The following is a 22,786-nucleotide window of genomic DNA, read 5'->3' on the forward strand; positions in this document are numbered from 1 at the left end:
GACTATCATGGTGTCGTTTATGGTGGGATAAATAGTGGTAAATAGTGGTTATGAATCATATTTGAAACATCTTTGACCATGGCAAAACGGCCGGTAAAAGGCGCGCTTGTTTGTTATCTCTTATCAGTTATCAGCCACCGACCGACGACGACGTTCGAGAATTGAGATTAAAGCGCCGAGCTTTTTTAATTTTACCGTTCTCGGATCTCGATTTCACGTCCACTACCACATTTCCGCCGTTTACAGTAGAGTTCCTGCTTTTCCTAAGGTCGACTGTTAGTCGTTGTTGATCTAACAATAACTCATCGCATCGTCAATATAACTAGGACCAGGTCCAGTGACCACCCATCCGTCGAGCACGTGCGCCGTCTACGCGAGATAAACCTACAGCCGAAACCAAACGATGACGCGGTCAGTCCGCTGAAAAAATGCCGCTACTGAGCGATCGCACCTATAACGAGCGTCGTCCTCCTCGATCGGGCCGCGAACTCCGCCGCCGCTGTTGAGTGTGGCAATAGACGCATTTTAACCTTGGGCTGTTGTTGCGCCGTAATCTTTGACCCGCCCCAAGACGCGACGACGACGAGATCACAGTACGCACTGCGATGGAGTGCGCCAACCTAGACGAGTGCGTCGAAAACTGGGAGTCGATAGCTGGTGACTACAAGACTCTCGAGGTACGTCGTGTCATTATATTTTTATTGTTTTCACTTCGCGCTCGACGTCCCCTTATACGACTATTCAAATCGAGTGTGCCACGATACCATTTCCATTCCTACCTACGCTTTTCTTATTTTTCTCCTTCGATACTATAGGATTTTATTTTTTTTCCCTAGTTCATAGACTAATAATGTAAGTTGAATTCTGTTGATCAATCCTCTCATAGACTTACTAATTACTTTTTCTATAATATGTTTTAGAAATAATCTAATAAACTTTTTTTCGAATTAAAATACATTTAAAATGTTGACTAAATTTTATTGTAATTATTAGGTATAAATCATAATCTAATTTCTGGGTTACACGGAAATAAGATTTATGTAATGACCTATAAAAATTTAATAGACTTATCATGGGTCATGCTTTGATGTTTTCTCAACTGTCTAATATTTATTATTTATTTATCCTAATTTAACTTAAAATAAATTTTATACTTTTCAAATAAATTGGTTAAATTAGAAAATGTATTATAAATAATCTTAGAAACTATATCGCCGTTATATATGTTCATGACCTCTGAATAAATTATATCACTACAATAATTTTTGTTTAGTTAACTTTTTATTTTTATTAAGTTTATTTTGTTGTTTAATTTCATCTAATTATTTTAAATGCATAACCAGCAATCTTCAATTTCACAATGAAATTAGATTTTAAAATGTCAGATCTATCTAATTTGTGATACATTATTTATTTTGGTGTATATTATATTAAGGTATCATTATTTATAGAAAAATAATTTTAATATAGGTTTCTTAGGATTAATATTAATTAGTATATAATAAGTTGGGGTACCTATAAATACTGTATTATATTGTAAAATAATTTTATAAATTTAATTTTAGAATGCCAATAAAGAATATTTAGCCAAGGTAGAAGAGGTTAGTGATCTTCAAGGTCAGTGTATGAAACAAGTCAGTCACCAAAAATATCGATTAAATTTTATTGCCAAATCTCTAAAAAAGTAATTTAATTTAATCATGTAATTTTGAAAATTTTTGGTTTAATTTATTCAGGGTTATTTTTGTTTAGTTTTGAAAAAGATGAACGTCAAGATATTGTACAACGACTTTGGAAAGATATTAACCACCGTCGCCAACAACTATCAGATATTGAACAATCGCTTCCCAAACCCAATGGATCATACTTGAAAATTATTCTGGGAAATGTAAATGTATCAATTTTGAATAAAGAAGACAAGTACGAATATTTCATTTAAAAATATTAATCATTATTTTACAAATAAAATGTATTATAGGTTTCGTTATAAAGATGAATATGAAAAATTCAAATTGGTTCTTAGCATTATTGGTTTCTTTTTATCTCTATTGAATTTGGTGACCAAAAGGCGTGCACTCGAATTAACCTTTTTGTTTCTTTTGGTCTGGTATTATTGTACACTGACAATACGCGAAAGCATATTGAAAGTAAATGGGTCAAAAATCAAAGGATGGTGGCGGGTACATCATTTTATATCTACTGTGGCTTCAGCCGTATTACTTGTTTGGCCGAATTCTGAAACGTGGTACATATTCAGGCCACAATTCATGATTTTTAATGTACTTATTAGTAAGTATCATATTCTAATTTAATTTTTTTATTGTTTATAATTTTAATGTGTTTCCAGGTGTAGTTCAATCATTCCAATTTGTATACCAGCAAGGAGTTCTATATAGACTAAAAGCATTAGGCGAACGTCATAACATGGATATTACTATCGAAGGTTTTCATTCTTGGATGTGGCGTGGTCTTAGCTTCCTACTACCATTCTTGTATCTAGGATACATTTTTCAACTGTACAACGCATATACATTATATAAGTTGTGTTATCATCCACATGCCACTTGGCAGGTCAGTAGCTACAATTAAATAACATTTTATGTATTCATCAGTTTAGATAATATCCTAATAGAATCCTAACATAAATTTGTTTACAATTCTCACCTAATAAGTTTTATAAAAGTAAGACATAATTTTTTAATCATCAAATTTAAATACATACCTATTTATACATAGCTTATTTAAAATGTGAAGTATTTGATAATATTCATATTTATTTTTTTATTACGTGTCATAGTATAATAAGATTTGGTCAAAAATAAACACATCAATATGAGAGCTTATCATAAAAATACTTAACAAAAAACAAATATTTAACTATACAAAAGTGATAATTAAACACAGAATATAAAATTAATTTCTGACTAAATATTTGTTTCGATGTAAATACATTTTATAGGTCAAGGTGGAAATTAACTGTTTTTACATTATTAATTGTGGATCTGCTGCACTTTTTAATTATCAAACATTTGTTATGATCAGGAATCATAGGTTTTAACTATTTCCTTGTAAGTCTTAGAACATCCAAAAGTGAGATACCTATAGTTGTTTGTTTTACTCATCCCTGATGTCGTGTATAATATATTAGCATGGTTTTTAGTACAATTTTAAAATAAGTTCTATTTTTAGATATTTTATTTGTTTGCACATTAAGCATGTGTAAAATTAGAATTGGAATTATTAAAAACTTATTGAACTTTTATTTCAATAATTTTTAGTGACCATCTAGTTTTTATTCCTTAAAAAAATAGGCTAAAAGTATTTAAAAAAAATTAAGAAAATTTAAAAATTTAAAGATTTATTCAAAAAATGTTTCGTTCATATATATCAAAGTTTTAAAAAGTATTTTTTTAGTGATCTAACTTCAGAGTCCAAATTATGACTTAAATCATTTGTTTAAAAACTAAAACAAATGTAGTAAAATAGGTTCAATATTTAATGTAAATATTATTTAATCCTGTCAATGGTGTATATTAAAGAAAATGTATTGTCTTTACTACATATCAAGCATAACCAAATAAATAATTATATAATATCCATTTTAGGTTCCTGTTTTGTCAGGCTGTTTTTTTATATTGTTCTTGGGAAACGCAGTTACTACTTCAATGGTCATTCCAGAAAAACTAAAAGAAGTAAAAATAAGACGAATTATTAAGGTATTATTGAAATATAATTAAACCAATATAATTCATGTTATAAAATTAAATTATTATTTATAGACGTATACTAGAAAAATGTCTGGCAATCGACTTGGAGCTGACCCCAAAAAAAGTGACTGAAAAATTAAGTAAGAATAATGATTTAAATTTATGTTTTCTTAGTCCCTTTTTTTATAGTCGAGTTGTTAATTATTATTATTAATAAATAATTATTTTTTAGGAATCCATGGTGTAATATTTAGAATTTTTTATTTAATACACCATCACATGTTATAATGTTATGTATTTGTTTTAATATATCAATTTTATTTTATATTTAATATTTAAAGTGTTATTAAAAGTCTATTTACTGAGTTCCTTGTTATTCATTACAAGATATTTTTTTGATGCAGGCAAGATCAAATTTAGTATTAGTATAAAAACAGATATTGAGCAAATTATCTCATCAGAAAATTATATTGTTTATTAGTTTAACTGTTAGAAAAACACTAACATTTTATTTCTTTTTGGCATCTTTCAAACCGGCTCCAGCATTAAACTTGAAAAATATAATATCTCCATCTTCAACAACGTAATTCCGACCTTGTTGTCTGTATTTTCCTGCAGCCTGAAATTTATAATATAATATTGTACTTAAATATTAGTACCTATAAATAAATATTGTATTAATTACTTTGCAAGCAGCTTCAGTTCCTTCATTTTTGAAATCTTCAAACTTCATTACTTCTGCCATAATAAATCCTTTCTCAAAATCTGTATGAATTCTTCCTGCTGCCTGGGGTGCTTTAAACCCTTTCTATAATTTTAAATTGCGTACATTAAAAATATTAAATAAAACTTAAATTCTCTGAACAATTTTCTATTTTAAATTTACTTGAATAGTCCAAGCTTTGACTTCGTCATGTCCCGCAGTAAAAAAGTACTGCAACTGCAATGCTTTGTAACCTTGAACGATGATTTTATCTAAAGCACTAATAAACATACATAAACAATATAAAATTAATAGAAATGATTATGTCTTTTGAAAATAGGTGAAACTTATTTTTCATGAACAAACTTAGACTTGAAAATATTCAAAATTTAATATTATAATAGAAGTAAATAGTGTATACTGTGTACTTAAAAATAAAAAAATAATTAATTTGCTATCATACTCAAACATTGTTTTTTTTTTAATAACTAACCTGGTAGCTTGAACTTCTTCCATGTATTTTTTACGTTCTGGTTCTTCCATTTCAATAATTTTATTTTCAAAAACTCCACTGAACGGTATAATAATTGCACCAGGATCATTTTTGTCAACCCATTCTTTAATTTTTATCAACCACTTGTTTTTTTTTCGAATATAATCTTTTTCCGATAGATTTACCAAATAAATAACTGGTTTTGTCGTGATGAACATGTGTTTATTTAGAAATTCTATCTGAAAATAATAAAATTTGTCAGTTTTTAAAGTAATCAAATTCTGGTTTATTGATTATTACATCAAGAGCACTCCAATCGCCAAACCTTATGTGTTTCTTTTCATCTACCAAAATAGTTTTGATTTTTAAAAAAGTGTCCTGCAAACATAATTAAAATGTTAAAATAATTTTTAAAAATGACTAGTGGCAAAAAAAACCATACATATTCTGGCTTGAGTTTTTTATCTCCACCGCGTATAGCTAATTTTTCAAGTTTTTCCAGGTTGGCATTAAAATATTCCTCATCTTTTAAACGTAACTCTTCATTAATAACTTCCATATCTTTAATAGGATTAACTTCTCCCTCGACATGGATTACATCTTCGGCTTCAAATGCACCTAGATAAAATAAAAATATAACGTACTATATTATTTTTTATTAGACATAATGAGAAAAATGTTTATAACTTTGAAAATTTTTCAGTGTAAATGATAACAAAGAATTGCAACTTCAAGACTTACAATTGTTAAAATGTATAGATGAAGAAATACATTTTGTTAAAATATTTTCATACAATTTAAGAAAAATTATAGTTAACATTGCACAATTATTTATATTTTATTTATTAATTTTGCATACATAATAAAATAATAAATTATTGTATGTGTATAACAATGATAAATAAAAAATATATAAAATAAAATAATATTTCATGTTTTGTTTTTGTAAAAATACTTAAAACTTATGTAAATCATAATAATAAAATATCAACATAATCCTAACATAGTATGCGGTTCTTAAAACAAATATATTCCAATTCTAAATTACTTACATTATTTAAATTGTAATAATATATTTTCTATTGAACATCACATTTTGTTTTGTTTTATTTTAATTCTTTATATCATAAAATAGAAATAAAAAATTATATACTTTATTAGCAAGCTATACATTTTTTAGGAGTAGAAAAATTAATTTAATCATTAAATTCTATTAAATGGTTACTGTCATTATATTATATACAAGTTTAATATATAATTATTTAAAAATAAATAAACAGTCAACAAAAAATACCAAAGAGTCAAAATTAAAAAAATATTATTTATAGCAACAGTTTTTAGCTAGTGCCTAATAGTATACAAACATGAAACTTTTATTTTTAAAATAAAAAGGTGATTGCTGATTCAGAGATATTACAATATCATATTGTATAACTTCCTATCATTGCACAGGTTTCTTATCATTAAGGCTAGGAAGTTGTTGCATTTGCATGTTTTTTTTGAACCGTTAGATTTATTGCTAAGTGAGCTAGAAATATTGTTCTAAGATACTATGAAAAACATATCAAAAATGTATAGTGCATATTTTTGCATATTTAGTGAATTATTAGATTTTAGAGCATACAACTTAATTTTACAATTTTTGAAGAATATTTTATAATTTATGAAGATTTACTATGAACATTTGTAAATAAAAAACTAAATACATTAATATTGAGAGATATTATTAAATATTCTTGTATCGTATTTTTTTTTAAAAATTATGATTGAAAATTAAAAATCAGAATTATTTTTATTGTTTTGCTTTTTCATGTTAATAATATTTCATAAAATATTTCTGCAGTAAATAATAATTTTGTGTAAAAAAATAAAATATAAATGCATATTTTTAGAGCATATTTGTACTTTTTAAGCGCATAAGTGCATGCATATGTAGTACTTTTTTAGTGCATTAAGTTCCGAGCCCTACTTATCATAATCGCATAAATGATCAATACTTAAAAATTAACTTAGTTTACAGCACTGTTATAGATAATGTTACACTATTTTGAATTAAATTAAACTTACGGCACAAATGGAACAAAGCATCGCACGCTTTTATGTGGGACAAAAAGGCGTTTCCAAGACCCTGGCCTTCCGCAGCTCCTTTGACTAGCCCTGCTATGTCTACAATGTTCAAAAATGCTGGGACTTTGCTGAAAAAATAGCATACAATAAAACATTATAATCCATAGCTATTTAAGGTTATAATGTTAATGATCTAAAAACTTAAAAAAAAATTTAACTTATAAAATAATAGGTAGATAAAACAAATCTACACTTTTTAGATATTATCTAATATTGTTAATTGTTAATTAACTATCAATAATTAACCCAACAGAAAAATCAATAATCACTTCTTTAAAATGCTTAAAATATTAAAATACATTTTTAAAATTCTTAATGCCTGAATCAAATTTTGTACAAGAAATCCAAACGATCATAAAAAAAATGAACTGATTATTATTATATATCATGTATGGTAAGCTTATCCGTATTTCAAGTAGGAAAATAGGTAGCATGTATATATTATTATATATAGATAATGTCTGTTGGCATATATAAATTGTATATAAAAGTAAAAAACCAAATTAAAACGTATATCGGTGTACCTACGACCTACCGAGCCTTGAATTAAAATCCTGTTAAACCAAAGGGTGAATTACGAGGGGAAAATTTTTAAATTACAAAGCCCACCGGGAACGACCGTTGATTGGATTTTTTTCGTCCTCTGGAATTACACATCAACGTAACACGGATGGGTGGGTACGACCACAGCTACCGACAGAGATTTCCTCCTAATAAATCAGTATACCCGACGGCGGCGCCGGGGTGCTTGTGGGAACTGGGAAGCTATTCCGAAGGTACACAGGTACCAATCTACACTGTTATTGCCCGACGTGAATGAAAACGAAGATTTTTCGATCTCATATTATATTAGTATATCTCCTAGCTGACCTTATTAATAGCTAGGTCATATTACGGCGACGGAGACTAGGTCGTTTTTTACCCGATCCACCGCCCCTGCGGGCATTTCGCTGGACTGAAGGGTACTTACGACCTACATATTGGAGAAGGTATAGGTCCTATAATAACCTGACTGCAAGTCTCATATAATAATATTACAGAGTGTTTTATTATAGCGCCGACAATATTTTTGGCACCGCAGTACCTTATACAGTAATTTGTAAATATGGTTTAATGGGCTATTAAAGTTAATTGAGAACGATCCGATGGCTTCTGTTATAGACTGTAAAAACCGTCATTATTTTTATATAATAAAACCAACAAAAAATCGTATGCGATATTTTCCAAATATAAAGATTCACGTGAACTTTGTTTCAAACAATATCGGATAACCCAGATCATTAAAAAACGGATGTTTTGCGTGTAAACGACTTTATTTAAATTAAATACCTCTTTGTTTTTTTATTTAAAATTTAAACACGATTTACTCGTGAAAATGCATTTTATATATCTATAAATTACAATTTCAACTTAAAATTAAAGTACCTTATTGTGATTTTTTAGTATATTTTATACAAAAATTTAAATAACTTAATAAACAATTATAAATGTAAAAAGGAGCAGATACAAGGGAGGGGGTGGCTATGGGGGCTGAAGCCCCTCCCTTAGGCCTTAGCTACCTACATATAATATTTCAAAACTTAAACTTGATGCTTACGTTTTTATGTGCTTGAAGTAATCTTTTTTATTTAGCCCCCCTTTATTTAATTTCTAGATCTGCACCTGAATGTAAGTCATTTATAAATTTGAAAAATTAAATAAAATCATATAAATCATAATTATTGTGTAAAATTTGAATCCGACAATAAATTATTGAGCCACTATTTTTTAGATTATATTTTACAATTGATAAGTCGTCTACAAGACCAAACATGCCCAATTTTTTTTCTTTGAAAAGTATGTTTTTACATTTATTGATAGATAATAATTTTACATTTCAAAGCATTAACCGGATATCTCTATTTGTTAGATAAGCATATATCTTATATTTGATGCAATAACTACGTATTATTTTATACTTACTGAGTACTGAACAATTTCAAAAAATATAAGTAACCAGTGCATGTACCAGATCTTTTAATTTATTTATACTAGGTTCTATTATAGTAATTCATTTTTCAGTTTTCTATTAGTAGTTCTTAATGTTAAAATCATTGCATATTGGATAGATATATCATATACTATCATTAGTATTAACTTATATCAATTTTACTAACAGCTAAATTCATAAATGGTAGAAGTTAAAATTTTTATTCAATTATAAATTGCAAATATTAACTAGAAATTAGATTAAAAATTATGATGACATGTCAAAATATGTGTCAAACCTAAACGACTTAACTTATGAGTAATTTTTATTAAAATGTTTTTAATAAATGTATATAATAATTAATATATTTTATCATTGAATATTTTAACATAAAACCAAACAGTGCACTTGCTCACTATATAATTATATGTATGATTCTTAATAATTATAGTAGGTACTTACCTGGGTGGTTTGAAATATTCAACTAAATAATCAAATCGTTTATCTGGCACTGGTACACGACTTGCTGAAAGGAAATAAATAAAATCCTATCATTAATTTATATTATATTTATAATAATTTAATTTACAATAATTAACATGGTAGTGCCAAGTGTATAGTGGGTAGTTTCATTTTGAACCACTTCATTTATTTGTGATGGATGTAAAAAAAATTAATTATTTTAATAAATTCATGTAAAAATATAGCTATCACTATACTATACACATACATAATAAGGTATATTATGAAAATAGACTCTATAATCCCATGATTTCACTATTTATAATAGTACAAATAATAAATATTATAAATCAATTATATATTTGCAATATGGCTTAAAAGTAAATAAAATTTATAAAAGTTTTTACATAGAATGAGCCTTTTATACATAACTATCTCGAAAAAAACAACAAAAAACTCTAAAAACATGCCATGAAATAGCTTACTCTTGAAAAAAAATAAATCTATATTGAAGAACATGCATACACATAGTTAAATCTAGTCATGCATACAAATACAAATTATATACTCTAAACTAAAAAAGTGATAAACCATAAACATACCGATTATTTTTGGTATTATAAACATAAATATTTAATATTCTTTTAAATTAGCTAATATACTTAAATAAGAAAGAAATGTTGAAAAAGTATTTAAGAAGTAATGATTTTAATTCAATAGCTTCCCTCTTCTTATAATCATGGTATGATAATATATGGTATTTTAGATAGTTTTGAGTGAAAAATGGAAAACTATTAAGTTATTTAAGTTAATTGTGATGAACTTGAATGATGAAATGTATAAATAAGTTTAAGTTAAAAATGAAACCAATTTATAAAATGAACTCAACACCACTGGTAAAACACATAAATTAATAGATAGTAGATATTACCAATGTAAGAAATTATATTATTATCATTATAATCTATAAAGAATACTTATTTTCATTTGGATCGATGGTACAAAATGGAAAGTTCTCAGCTGCGGCTTCACTTTTGGTGAGAACATTGAAGAACGTCGACTTACCAACATTTGGTATACCAACAATTCCAACCTTTAGATTTGTGCCTACACGTCCAATAAGTGGTTTCTTCTCAGGTTCTTCAACTTTTTTGGGTGGCATGATGACCACAGACCTAATTAATCAATACCAGATATCAATGGTTAAATAATGGTGTATATAACTTATACCTATATAATAATTGACATAAAATGATTTGTCTACACTACAAATTGTATAGTTATTAGTTACTAAGGATTTTTTAAAGTATATTCAATGAGCACATTAAGAATTTTCAATACTTACACAAAATTAGTATAGTGATTGTTATTAAAACTTAACTACCTAAGTTATATTTAATATTAGAATTTAGAACTAAAATCTAAATCTACAGAGAAATATTGAACTTCAAAATCAAAATGTGCTTCGGCCTTTCTATAGTTGGTTTTATCAGTTATCATTTATCATCATAACTGATATGCAATATTTATATCCACGCCGAATTTGAGGTTAATTTTAAAAAGTTATGAAGTAAATTTTACACGATATCGGTAGGTAATAAAATAAAACAAAATTATTGTATTATATATTTTAATATAATATATTTGAATGTTATATATTTTATCGAATTTGTCAGTACCTTTTAATATAACAATTATAACTGGTTAATGTGTTTTAATCGTAAAATTGTTTTTACTACAACATTGTATATAGGCAACTAAACGTACATAATCGTCATCTGCCCCTGCATAATGATAATATACTTTATTTTTATATGCTACCAATTTAATTTAAATACAATAATTTCATACACTGGAGAATTGAAATTAAGAATTATACTTTATTTTTATTACTTCATAGGTATACTAATATACTATAATATACTGAAAAGTAAAATTGAGAAATGGATGTGCATTGAACTCATTGAAGTCAGAAAATGCCTATAATCTATATAAAAATATGAAGAAGAAGTATAATTCATAATTAAATATACGTATATGTATATATGGTATAAAATATTAATTTTTTAAAACAAATATCATATAGTGAATATCTGGACCACCGTATAAAATCGAATTCGTACCTATATGTTTATTATTATTATTATATAATTATAGATTTGAAATATTATTATACTTAACTAAAAATTCAAGTAACTTGACAAAGAAAACAGATGAGTAGTAGCAGGTATAGAGTATTAACTATCAAATCATACGGTGTAAAATGCTTTTTACAATTAATGTAAAACATGAAAAAGCTAATAAAATTTGGTTCAGTTGATTTATAAGATAGGTAAAGTAAAATGTTATATAATTACTTTTAAAGTACCTATTTATAAATACTTTTTTTAAGTAACTGTATTATTGTATTAAACGCTTTTGACTGTTATCGACAAACACTATGGGCAAGATATTCGACCTCAAAATGTCTACAATGTCCTAAAAAAAAACCTACTTATTATTAAGCAGATAAAAAGTTTTTCCGAAAAGTACTTTTTGGATCTTAACATTGAAAAATACAGATCCATAATCATAATAGTTAATAACATTTTCAGTATCTTCTTCATGTACCCATTGCACCCAAAAATACATTTACTATATAGGATATTAAGACATTATTATACAACTCTGATATTCTATATCAGTACCACGTATTATCATAATATATTTCTAATAATATTATACTTAATTATTACAGAACTTTATATTATACTTTCCGTGCGTTATATGTTGTAGCCATAGGTACATCGAGAGTTGGTTAAAATCGTACTTCATCGGAACAAAATAATGTAAAATGATGAACGATTGTGTTATTAAAATATTTATCTACTATATGACCACATAATAAATTATATAATAATATACTCGTATAGTCGTTTATGTATAATATTATAATTATAGGTACCTATATATATACTTATAAATTAAAATATTTTCATGAAAGATTAAATACGTCATTTGTATATAGTATATTCAAAACAATAACGGTTATCAAATTTAAACACTTTACCTCACTTCTGTCATCATCATCATCATCATTAATACTTAACTATTAGGTTGTTGAGTAGATAATATATACATATATGTATTTAGTTTTAATAGTGTATTCTAAAGGTTTGTGTATTTAAATTTGGAGTGGTTAGATTTTTTAGAAATAATCATAATTATTGTTATTTATAGACCACGAATTAATTTAAACGTCATAGTCAAAACTAATATTATATACCCAATAGGTAATTATATTGAAAAATAACGATTACTGTGGTGAATTCAGTTCAATCACGTCATGTAATAAATGGAATATTCTATAATTAATGACGATATTATATTGCTATACATTAAATTTAAATATATCTATGGTTTTTTTTTTTAATTTTCAATTAAATATTATTGATTTTAACTTTAAAAGACTGTTGACTTTTTTGTACTATGTACTATATTTAGTCAATAGTCACCAAATTTTGGGCGGAACGAAAATAATATATTGCTTGAATTGTATTTATGTATGCCTATTGCCTATTATACAGGCAGACAGCAAAAATGAATAAAGTTACAAAGAATGGAAGTCCTATAGATACTATAAACCGTGATAGATACAGCAAATATACTAATAATGTAATGTAATATAGTAATATAGTATTATACTGTAATATGCAGAATACTATTTCATGTTTTGGTTGTACACACGATTAATATTATTAATTTATTAAAAGTATTATACTTATTATATCTATACCTTTAATTTAGGCATCAATGAGTGCAAGTTATATACATAATAAACTATAATATATATATATGTACAAATTTAATTTTTTTATTAAACAAAAAAAATAATTTAATAATTTACTATAGATTAGGTTAACATTTTTAAAAATTTCAAAATGTATGTATTATGTAATAATTAGTTTTTAACCAATAGGAGATACCTATAATACTAATTATTAATTAACTACATATACCTATCGTCAATTTACAAATATGTACATATATATAGGATACATTTTGAACGTTTTTAATGGTTTTGATATAGAACACATTTATTCACTTAAGAATTAAGATATATTTTCATTTTTAGGTGATTCAAATTAATACCACCTATTAGTTGTATAACGTTCGGCGGAAACAATTTTTGCGCTTCAGTAGTGTAATATAGGTATTAGGTACTAATAATGTGTATACAAAATACCGTAGACATATTAAGACATATCGGTTTAACTGGTTGATGATTCCATTAAATCATGTTCAGTAGGATTGTTTGTCATAATTTCAGACTCTTTTCGTGTACTTAAAACCGCACAACACGCAAAAAAATAGATAATTTGTAAGCCACTCGATACTTAAACTCTAATACACCGTGTCACCATGACGGCATGACTAATAACAAGGTAGTTACGAAGCAGAGGCCAAGCGGCACAGCTTATTGGTCTTGGTGGTCACCTCTAGGATATTAAGAAAAAATCCAAAAAAAGTCCAAATAAATGGAAAAAAAATCCGACGACAAAAAATAAGATTAGTTATTGAATTATAAAATCCTAAAAAGCATATTCTAAAAATTCCTAACAAATAATTATGTTGGTAATTTACGATAAAAAAAATATTTTTTTAAAATACTTTTTCTCATACTTTATTTCTATTCACTCAAAATGTTTTATTGTGTACCGACCTTTGTAACACGCACTTTCATGAATGCATGTTACCATTGATTAAGTGTACTTAATCAATGATATTATACATACACGGTAGACTATGCTGAGTAGTGAATATGTAGTTACTTTTGCTAATTTCGTTGACAAACGAGTGGGATTTCCCAAAAGCGCCGTCTGTTGGATGAAGTTCAAAGTGATTCCGTAGAACGCAAAGTATAAGTAACGATGATTTGCACGTCTGATCCTCCACCACTGCCACGAGTGGTTTTAAATTCCATCGTGTTCATATCAAGTCACTCATTTTTGTATTGTTATTTTATTTTATGGCATTATATAACTATATTGTATATTATACTGTTTAGATACATAATTTTAAGGGCTGTAAATTTACGCATGTATACTAAAAAAAAAATAATGCGTTTTAACACTAAGCAGTTAGGACAGTTAGGTATAGGTCAAGTAAAAAGTGATGCATAAGAGAAAAGTTACAGAGAAGTAAGTTATTTTTATTAGCTAAATTATATAGCATACAAATTAAATTTAATAAATTGTGGTGTAAGTAAAAAAAAAAACAATAATTTAAAAATCTTGAGTAAGTAGGTATAAATCAATATTCGTTTCAAGCTTTATATTTCATTATACTTTGATATAAACTATATACTGACTGTTGAAGTAGTATATAAGGTATTGCAATTGTTATCACCCTCACCACTAATAAAAATAAATAATAATACAATATTTCTTTACCTAGGAAAGCCACTTTGTTATTAGAATTGCACGTCATGTAAACGTAAAGGTACAACTTACTATCTTAAGGTACAACTCGTATCTTTCAAACTGATCAGTTGATGTCAAAAAACCTATACATTTATACTGCATTATTAATTAAATAGGCACATCATTATCAAGAACATTTGTATTACAATTGTACAGTATCTGATTAAAATATAAAACTGAAGTCATAAGTAAATTCCACAAATCAATTATACAATAACTATCATATAATACTGAAGTATATAGGTACCAATTATACGTTATAGGCACCATAACTTATATTCGTACAACTTACACCATTAAAATATTATTTTGAAAAATTATAACTTTCAAAATTTAGTGATAGAGTTGAATGATAACTGATGATTTCTCTGGCCTCAAGATGTAAATCACGATGACAACATAACGTGTATGTATTAGTATTATATTATAATAAGTCTATACAACGATTATATATAGTATATAAATATAATGAGTATAATATAAAGTATATATACTTATACTAATATCTTAACTTAAACTTAAATATGGTTTTAGATAAACATACTCCTTACACTATAAATAAAATAAAATAATTTTTGAAATTGTAATGCTTAAGGTTTAAACTAAATTTATTGATATATATTAACTACCTGAATACTTTATAACTATTTCTGTATGTTCCAAATGTCAAGTATCATACTTATAATATATTGTAAAATATATATATCAATTATTAGCAGGTTAAAAATATTCATCCAATCAATTTGAAATATTTTGTAATAATTATGTATCAGTAAGAATTATACTGCAGGCTTTTTTATATTAAATTTCAGATAAAATAAGAACAATTATGGACACAATGTCGTAAATATAGAGTGGAATAGACGGACCAATGCCACGAGTCTCTGACCCCAAGCTTAAAATTTAAATTAACGAGATAAAAACATATAGGAACTATGTACTTACTTATAATAATTATATTTTTGTATTAATTAATTATTTCATATTTTTAACATTTTTGTACATTTTATTAAATGTTTTCTTTATATTTGTTGTCAAATTACTTACCTAATAATTATTATTATACTTTTTATAAATATGAGAATGTTCCTTGACACATTTTGATACTTATGTTTTGAATAACTTTAACTTTACATTAAAATTAAACGTTTATTTTTAAATTTAAATAGTTAAGAGTTATCTATTGTTTGTTTTAAAATTTTCAGAGGTAAAGATTTTATATCTACCTAAAATCCTAGTTACACCACTGCATTGACACCAAAATTTTTTCCCTTCTCTTTTAGTATTTGATACAGTCCTGCGAACTAATAGTGTTAATACTGATAATAGTATAATGATAGCCAATAATATGAATAATATACAGTTCATAATTACATTGAGTAATAATATCTCACCAAAATAGCCTTCAATATATTATATAGTGTATTTATTTTTACGGCTATATACGTATACTATACCATTGAGTACATTATATATTATTGTATACAATTTTGTAAGTACTATTTAATACTCAGTGACTATTATACTTATTTTTAACTAAATATTATAATATATGTCTAATTATCATTGATTATACACAGTACTATTATACTTTTATACTACAATTATCTAATACATGTATAAGTGTATAACCAATACTAATATGTGCGTATGTACAGTAGAGTGTCGATTATCCGCATCGCTACAAAATTTGTATACAAATTTATTTTTAGTTTAATTTCATTCAGTTTTATCATTCTTTATGTTCGTTTTATAATTTATCGTGTGCATATTATGAAATGCGAAATTATTTTATTATCTACTACGGCTCACTCTAATATATCATAATATAGGTATGTTATTCACACAGTAAATAAGTTTATTTCTAATGGTTATTTGATTATCTGCATAAGTTATGTATCCATATCCCCCTGAATCCCAATTAGTGCGGATAATAAATGCTCTAATATTTGTGGTGTTTTATCGATCACAAACTATATTATAGATTTAAAAACAAATTTTTGAACTATAATAATATTATGATAATTTACGATATAATATTATTATATGACATAAATATAAATATTAGGGTGATTCTTATCTATAGGGAAAATATTTTTTTCAATTATTTATTATCGATATCCTCAATAAAAACGCAATACATATAAAAAAAAATTAATGCAGAATTTAAACACAATGCATTAACTCGTGCCCCAGAGCCCCTAAAGCTATCTGTGTACTAATTACGAACTTTTTTTATTAATCATTGCAGCATTATTATGGATTTTTATTTCTCTTACTTAATATTTTTAAATAAACGTGACAACAAAAAAGATTATAAATTATAAAAAAACATTTAATTAAAAATTATATCCAGTAATATTCAATTTTTATAGTCTCATTGTCATTACTGTACTTATATATTATATATTTTACATTATATAAAAGGAGTACCTATACCACAGAATAGATTAAATTTATTCAATCTACTCTGTGCCTATACACTTTGTTTTCGTTTTAAATTTGATGTTTATATTTTGAATATGGTCGTGATATATAAGTATTTCATAAATGCTACTTATTTATTTTAATCAAACAAAATATTGCAGTAAGTCATCTTTATCGTTTATCAAACATATATAAACACAATATACTATTGATAAATATTTTTTCAAGATTATTAAACACAAATAAAATTGTTTTTTCATTACCACCAATAATATATATAAATAACCACGAGAATAAAATTATAAATTATAATATAATAATAAAATAATGATTAGGAAGGAGTCTGGAGTAGAGAAAATCGTTGAACAGACTATAGCAAAAGATGGATGACCTGCAAATTTCAAAGTCGGCAACCTGCATACATTGACATAATCGTATTTGTAAGCTTGTAGCAATTTCCGCACATTAAATCGTCGGAATATTTTTGGTACTTATATACGTTTTTATTATTACCTATTATTATTATTTATTGGACTATTTAGATGCGTACATAATACATGCATTGAATGTAGTCATTACACACACATATATATATAACTACCCCCCTACACTTACCTATGCATTAGCCGATGTATTCATTGGCCGCCGCCGATGTATATTTTATTTTATTCGTATAATTTATTAGGTATTTATTCGATCCACATGCATATAATAAAATAATAATAATATATTATACGAATAAGTCGTCCGACACCGGAGACTCGCGCGATGTAATCGGTCAAATGACTATGAAACGGCGTTAACCCCGTACAGCAACGCATCTACGACCTATGTAATTTGTCTGCCAACGTTTATATTATATATATATATATATATATTTAACGATGCGCTATTCGTGAAATTTACCTACCACACTGCACCCCCGATGTATAATGTACACACACACACGTAATAATATTATATCGGTTGTAACTTTGACCATCATTAAACTTAAGACGGTATATATTATATTTTACGGCGCGCGTATACAATATAATATAATGTTATATGTATAGTGCGGTGTTTATAATTATTATAATTTTTTACAAGACTCTAAAAAAATACACGGCTCAACGAGGTATGTACAACCTATGTGTTTATAAATATTATTTTAATGCGATGGATGCAGTGCAAGTCGTATATGGTTAAACGACGAACATAATATAATATTATTATAGATAGATAGGCGTACCTATATATAATATATACGCGCGCGACGCAATAGAGTCGCACCTCCTTCGCGATGAGGAATCTTGTAGCAAATGGTAATAACAGTGATTTTTCTGTTATTTGAATCGGTTCCACCTTCAATTTCCCGAATTAACATTACCATTACCTGTGATTATTGTTATATATATGAAAAAAAAACATTTTCAAAAATACCCGATGGATATATATAGGTACCTACGCGTATAATATTATAAGTAAAAGAACGAAAAACTCTGCCCGCAGGACATCCGTCCGAATATAATATAATATGTAAACGTGTGTATAGTTAAAATATTATCGCGACTTGGAGATATTTAAATGCCATGGATAATGCAATAGCCATCGTGTACATACGTATATATATATATAATATTATACCTACTTGCTGTAAGAACAACAACTACAAAAAATAATAATAATAATAATAACAAAAATATATAGATAGGTCGTAGATATGGGAATCAAAATTGATATCTTTTCCCTTTACCACACATTTATTACTGTTATTTTCGAATGTTGTTTTCATTTTTTTATTTTTAATGTCAGGTTACACGCGGCAGAGATAAAGTTCTCTGATCATTTTATTGGCGTCAGACGTTCGTTTTTGTATGTAATAACTGGTCAATTTCGTTTTTATTTTTTTTAACAGCCTTCCCCGACTGGGGTTCCTGGGAAAATGTATTTGTGTTCTCGTTAATTTTTTTTTTTCTATAGTTTTGACATTCATTTACTATATTTGTACGTTTTTATGTTTCCGACAATTCTATATAGATATAATAATTATATAAATAATGTACAAAACTAAATTGGAAAAAAATAATAAAACTGCCTTTGTTTTTGTATCGTGCTATATTGTGATTATATACTGGTTAAGCTCAAAAATAGTATAATAAAATATTAATAACTATATAAATATTAAAACTTGTTTATTTAGGTCATACACATAAAGTTTGTTTATTGTTAAAAAGCTGATACATATCACACACACCTATATTAACACATTAAGTTTTATCAGTTTGACAGTAGTACCTATATTTATAATAAAATTTAGGACGTATAGGTACACCCGGATTAGTCTATTATTATAATTATTTCAAAATACAATCATTTCAAACTTAGTTTAAAAGGTGTATTACGATTTTCAATAAATCGAAAATCATTGAGAAATATACCCAAATAAATTCCCACGATATCATTACATCAATGAAAAATTCGAAGTACGTTTTGGACTCTATAATTTTGATAGGGATGTTTTTAGGTCAATTCCATCACTATACATTTCTCAAGCATCGTAATTGTTTCTTAAAAGGTAAGAATTACAAAGCACTGTGAGAAACTAAATGTAAATTATATTGTCCTTAGTTAGAAACGTATAAAGTATTTAAAATTTCAAAAACCTAAATTTGTGATGTTATTTTTGTTCAAAAATGAACTACATAAGAATAATAATAGTAAAATTAATATATAGGTGAATGTATTTGTTTTATTAATCAAAAACATCATTTGTACCTATTGAATTAGATATACTATATTTTCTGATATTTTAATTTTTTTAACCACTTTTATAGCTTAATACTATAATAAATTTAAGTGATTTCTGTTAAATATTTTTTTATTCAAACTTAAGTCAAGTTCAAACTCGGAAATATATTATATGCCTGCAAAAAATGTAAAACATAATAAATGGGGAAATACGATATTACAAATTCCAATTCCCCTAAAACAGCTAAAACCCTATAGAACTTTTTATTGATTGCCATAAATTAGAGTAAACCAAAGTCATTTTAATTATTTTAATTTATCTAATAAATATATTATTATATGTACCTCTATACCTACCATAAATTCCATCAAGTCCCCAATCTCAGGATCCGGTCAAGATTGGAACTATTACTGCAACGGCTATAAAATGGCGAAATCAAAATAATGAAAATAAAATGAGCAAATTTAGTTATTAGTGATCACAAAAACATCAAACATTTTATTTTATTTTAATTAAAAATTAAAATTATATGTTTTAATAAGTTCAACGTGTATAATATAATAATAAATGTAACAAAATCGGTATAAAAATTAAATATAAAAGTATAATATTTACAATTAAAATTAAAATGCAATATTTTTTAAAAAGTTCATTAAGTTAATGTATTATTTTGCGATAAATAAATGTATCATTCTTTAATTTTCTTTGCGTCTTTACATACTGTTTTTCTTATTATTAGAGTGTTTTGAAAATAATTGTTCGTATCTCACCACTTTTTTCATTCTTTAAACCGTTTATAAATTTCCAGAACGTTCCTTCAATATTTTTCTTTTTTCTAAACTGCAATCCTTTTTTTTGCCCAATCATAATAATTCCAAAGATCCAAAAAAATGTTGATGTCCTTTACGGGTCATTTGTCTACGGACAATAAGTCACCTAATCCAGTTGTTTTCAAAGTAGTCAATTAAACCTTTTTTTAGGTATATATCTATACAGTATACTAGCTGTTTTGTCTGTCTTACGATCCACTCTATATATTATGTAACTGTTGTGTACTAATAAATTCTTATTTTTATTACTTTTTATACATTGCATTTTAAGTTAATATGACACTCACACAAAAGATTCACTAATTTAATATTACATAAAATAGGTCATACACATTGAAACATAACATCGAACATATCACTAACTAAATAAACTTAATAATAAGCTTATAAAAATAAAATACTAATCGCAAAATTGTAATCGCGGTTTTACTGGTTTCATTCTTTTTATAAAGATCCCCAATCTACCTTTACCCCGATTACCATTACTTATGATCAATGTATTCAAAAAATTTATTTGTTAAACTATTTATGTATTAGGTATTTATAATACATAGGTACAACTATATAAGATGAAATTATAACAAGCCTAAAATTGTAAGTTAGGTGGGCATATAAAATAAAATTATATGAATTATTACTCCAGATTTTTACACCTGCTGCAACAGTAACGATTTTACTTCCTTCATCGTTATTCGATATGGCAGTATGTAATATGTATAGGTTCCTAACACCTATAAATAATATAATATAATATATTTATATAACCTATATTAGTGATGACGATTTGATATCGTCGATTGTTAGAATAATATGACAATATATTATATTATGGAACGACCGCGTGAGCCGTCAAAAACGGTCAAAGACTTCTGCAGAGCGTATAATATAATATATTACTTAGGTGTAATACATGTGTGTAATACCAGCAATATGTTCCGTGAAAAACATATAGGTAGGTTTATATATACATATATACTACAAAAGTGACCCCAGCGCAAATCGTCTTTTACGCGTAATAAAACACGCGGTCAATTTTCTAAACCTACGTAGCACCGGCTATATAAGCTATTATTGTAATAATAATAAAATAATAATAATATAATAGTGCCTCGTAAGCGTTTCAATAAAGACATATCGTCCGCTGCGGCTTCTTTGTACGACACATAAACCCACCGATATTCTCAAAGCAACAATATTATCATTGTTACGAATAAAATGTAAAGAAAATAGATGGTGGTGAAAACGGTATAAAAAGGGGTTGTTGCGCAGTCTTTGGTGTACTGCTGTGTACAGCGAATGATCACATTTATATAATTTGAATACTTACATATTTTATTGTTATACAGTATTATTTATACGCAAAAACCGGTACGTCGTGTACCTGCATGTATTACTGCAATTGTGTAATTATTTGAATATAATATATTTATAAATATTTGTGTTTGGTTAGATTAAATGGTACAAATTTTAAAAAAATAAAAATAATAATATAATTATTTTTTATATCTACTTGTTTTTAGAAACAGCTAAATCACGAAATAGAATATGATTTTACAGCAATTGCAAAACATCCAAATCTGTAAAATATTATGTCGTAATAATTATCCATACTAATATTATTGACAATTGCAATATATGTATATGAATCAAAAAAACTTTTTTGAAATTTAACTTATTCTTGTCATAATTGTATTATACTCTCTTATGTTTCTAATTCATACAAATTTGTTAGCAATAACTGCAAACACCATTTTATTCAAGGGATAAATACTGACTTACAGAGTTTTATAACTTTAACTAGCTAAAAAATAGTTAAAATAGGTTAAAATTAGAACAATTACATTTAATATTTAATCTACTAAAATATAACCCAGC

At 26.2% G+C, this 22,786-nt stretch overlaps 2 protein-coding genes across 5 annotated transcripts; one reads left to right on the forward strand and one right to left on the reverse strand.

Annotated features, from left to right (window-relative positions):
• Nucleotides 1–122: 122 nt before the first annotated feature.
• Nucleotides 123–5,743, forward strand: LOC113550085 (transmembrane protein 120 homolog). 4 transcript variants are annotated; one of them, XM_026951709.1, is made up of 8 exons: nucleotides 123–677; nucleotides 1,566–1,684; nucleotides 1,753–1,920; nucleotides 1,979–2,289; nucleotides 2,348–2,571; nucleotides 3,606–3,716; nucleotides 3,780–3,847; nucleotides 5,607–5,743. In XM_026951709.1, the coding sequence occupies exons 1-7, from the start codon at nucleotides 606–608 to the stop codon at nucleotides 3,837–3,839; spliced, it is 1,065 nt and encodes a 354-aa protein (XP_026807510.1). In that variant the 5' UTR covers nucleotides 123–605; the 3' UTR covers nucleotides 3,840–3,847; nucleotides 5,607–5,743. The 4 variants fall into 4 exon arrangements, with proteins under 4 accessions (XP_026807510.1, XP_026807511.1, XP_026807509.1 ...); XM_026951710.1 differs by lacking the exon at nucleotides 5,607–5,743 and adding an exon at nucleotides 3,940–3,958; XM_026951708.1 differs by lacking the exon at nucleotides 5,607–5,743 and having other exon boundaries at nucleotides 3,780–3,933.
• On the reverse strand, nucleotides 4,148–10,946 carry LOC113550084 (obg-like ATPase 1). Its single transcript, XM_026951705.1, has 10 exons — nucleotides 10,807–10,946; nucleotides 10,443–10,636; nucleotides 9,462–9,522; nucleotides 6,971–7,098; nucleotides 5,346–5,521; nucleotides 5,204–5,281; nucleotides 4,904–5,142; nucleotides 4,594–4,690; nucleotides 4,393–4,515; nucleotides 4,148–4,326 (listed from the first exon to the last, which is right to left on the reverse strand). Exons 2-10 carry the CDS (start codon nucleotides 10,621–10,623, stop codon nucleotides 4,216–4,218), a joined length of 1,194 nt encoding a protein of 397 aa, XP_026807506.1. The 5' UTR covers nucleotides 10,624–10,636; nucleotides 10,807–10,946; the 3' UTR covers nucleotides 4,148–4,215.
• Between the last annotated feature and the right edge of the window lie 11,840 nt (nucleotides 10,947–22,786).

The sequence above is a fragment of the Rhopalosiphum maidis genome, chromosome 1 (assembly GCF_003676215.2).
Source record: "Rhopalosiphum maidis isolate BTI-1 chromosome 1, ASM367621v3, whole genome shotgun sequence".
Lineage (NCBI taxonomy): Eukaryota > Metazoa > Arthropoda > Insecta > Hemiptera > Aphididae > Rhopalosiphum > Rhopalosiphum maidis.

Coding starts and splice junctions, on each gene's coding strand:
- LOC113550085 (XM_026951709.1), top strand. CDS start 606: ATGGAGTGCGCCAACCTAGACGAGTGCGTCGAAAACTGGGAGTCGATA. Junction 678..1,565: donor GTGACTACAAGACTCTCGAG/GTACGTCGTGTC, acceptor ATTTAATTTTAG/AATGCCAATAAAGAATATTT. Junction 2,290..2,347: donor GATTTTTAATGTACTTATTA/GTAAGTATCATA, acceptor ATGTGTTTCCAG/GTGTAGTTCAATCATTCCAA.
- LOC113550084 (XM_026951705.1), bottom strand. CDS start 10,623: ATGCCACCCAAAAAAGTTGAAGAACCTGAGAAGAAACCACTTATTGGA. Junction 5,143..5,203: donor GCGATTGGAGTGCTCTTGAT/GTAATAATCAAT, acceptor TATTATTTTCAG/ATAGAATTTCTAAATAAACA. Junction 4,516..4,593: donor TCAAAGCTTGGACTATTCAA/GTAAATTTAAAA, acceptor TTAAAATTATAG/AAAGGGTTTAAAGCACCCCA.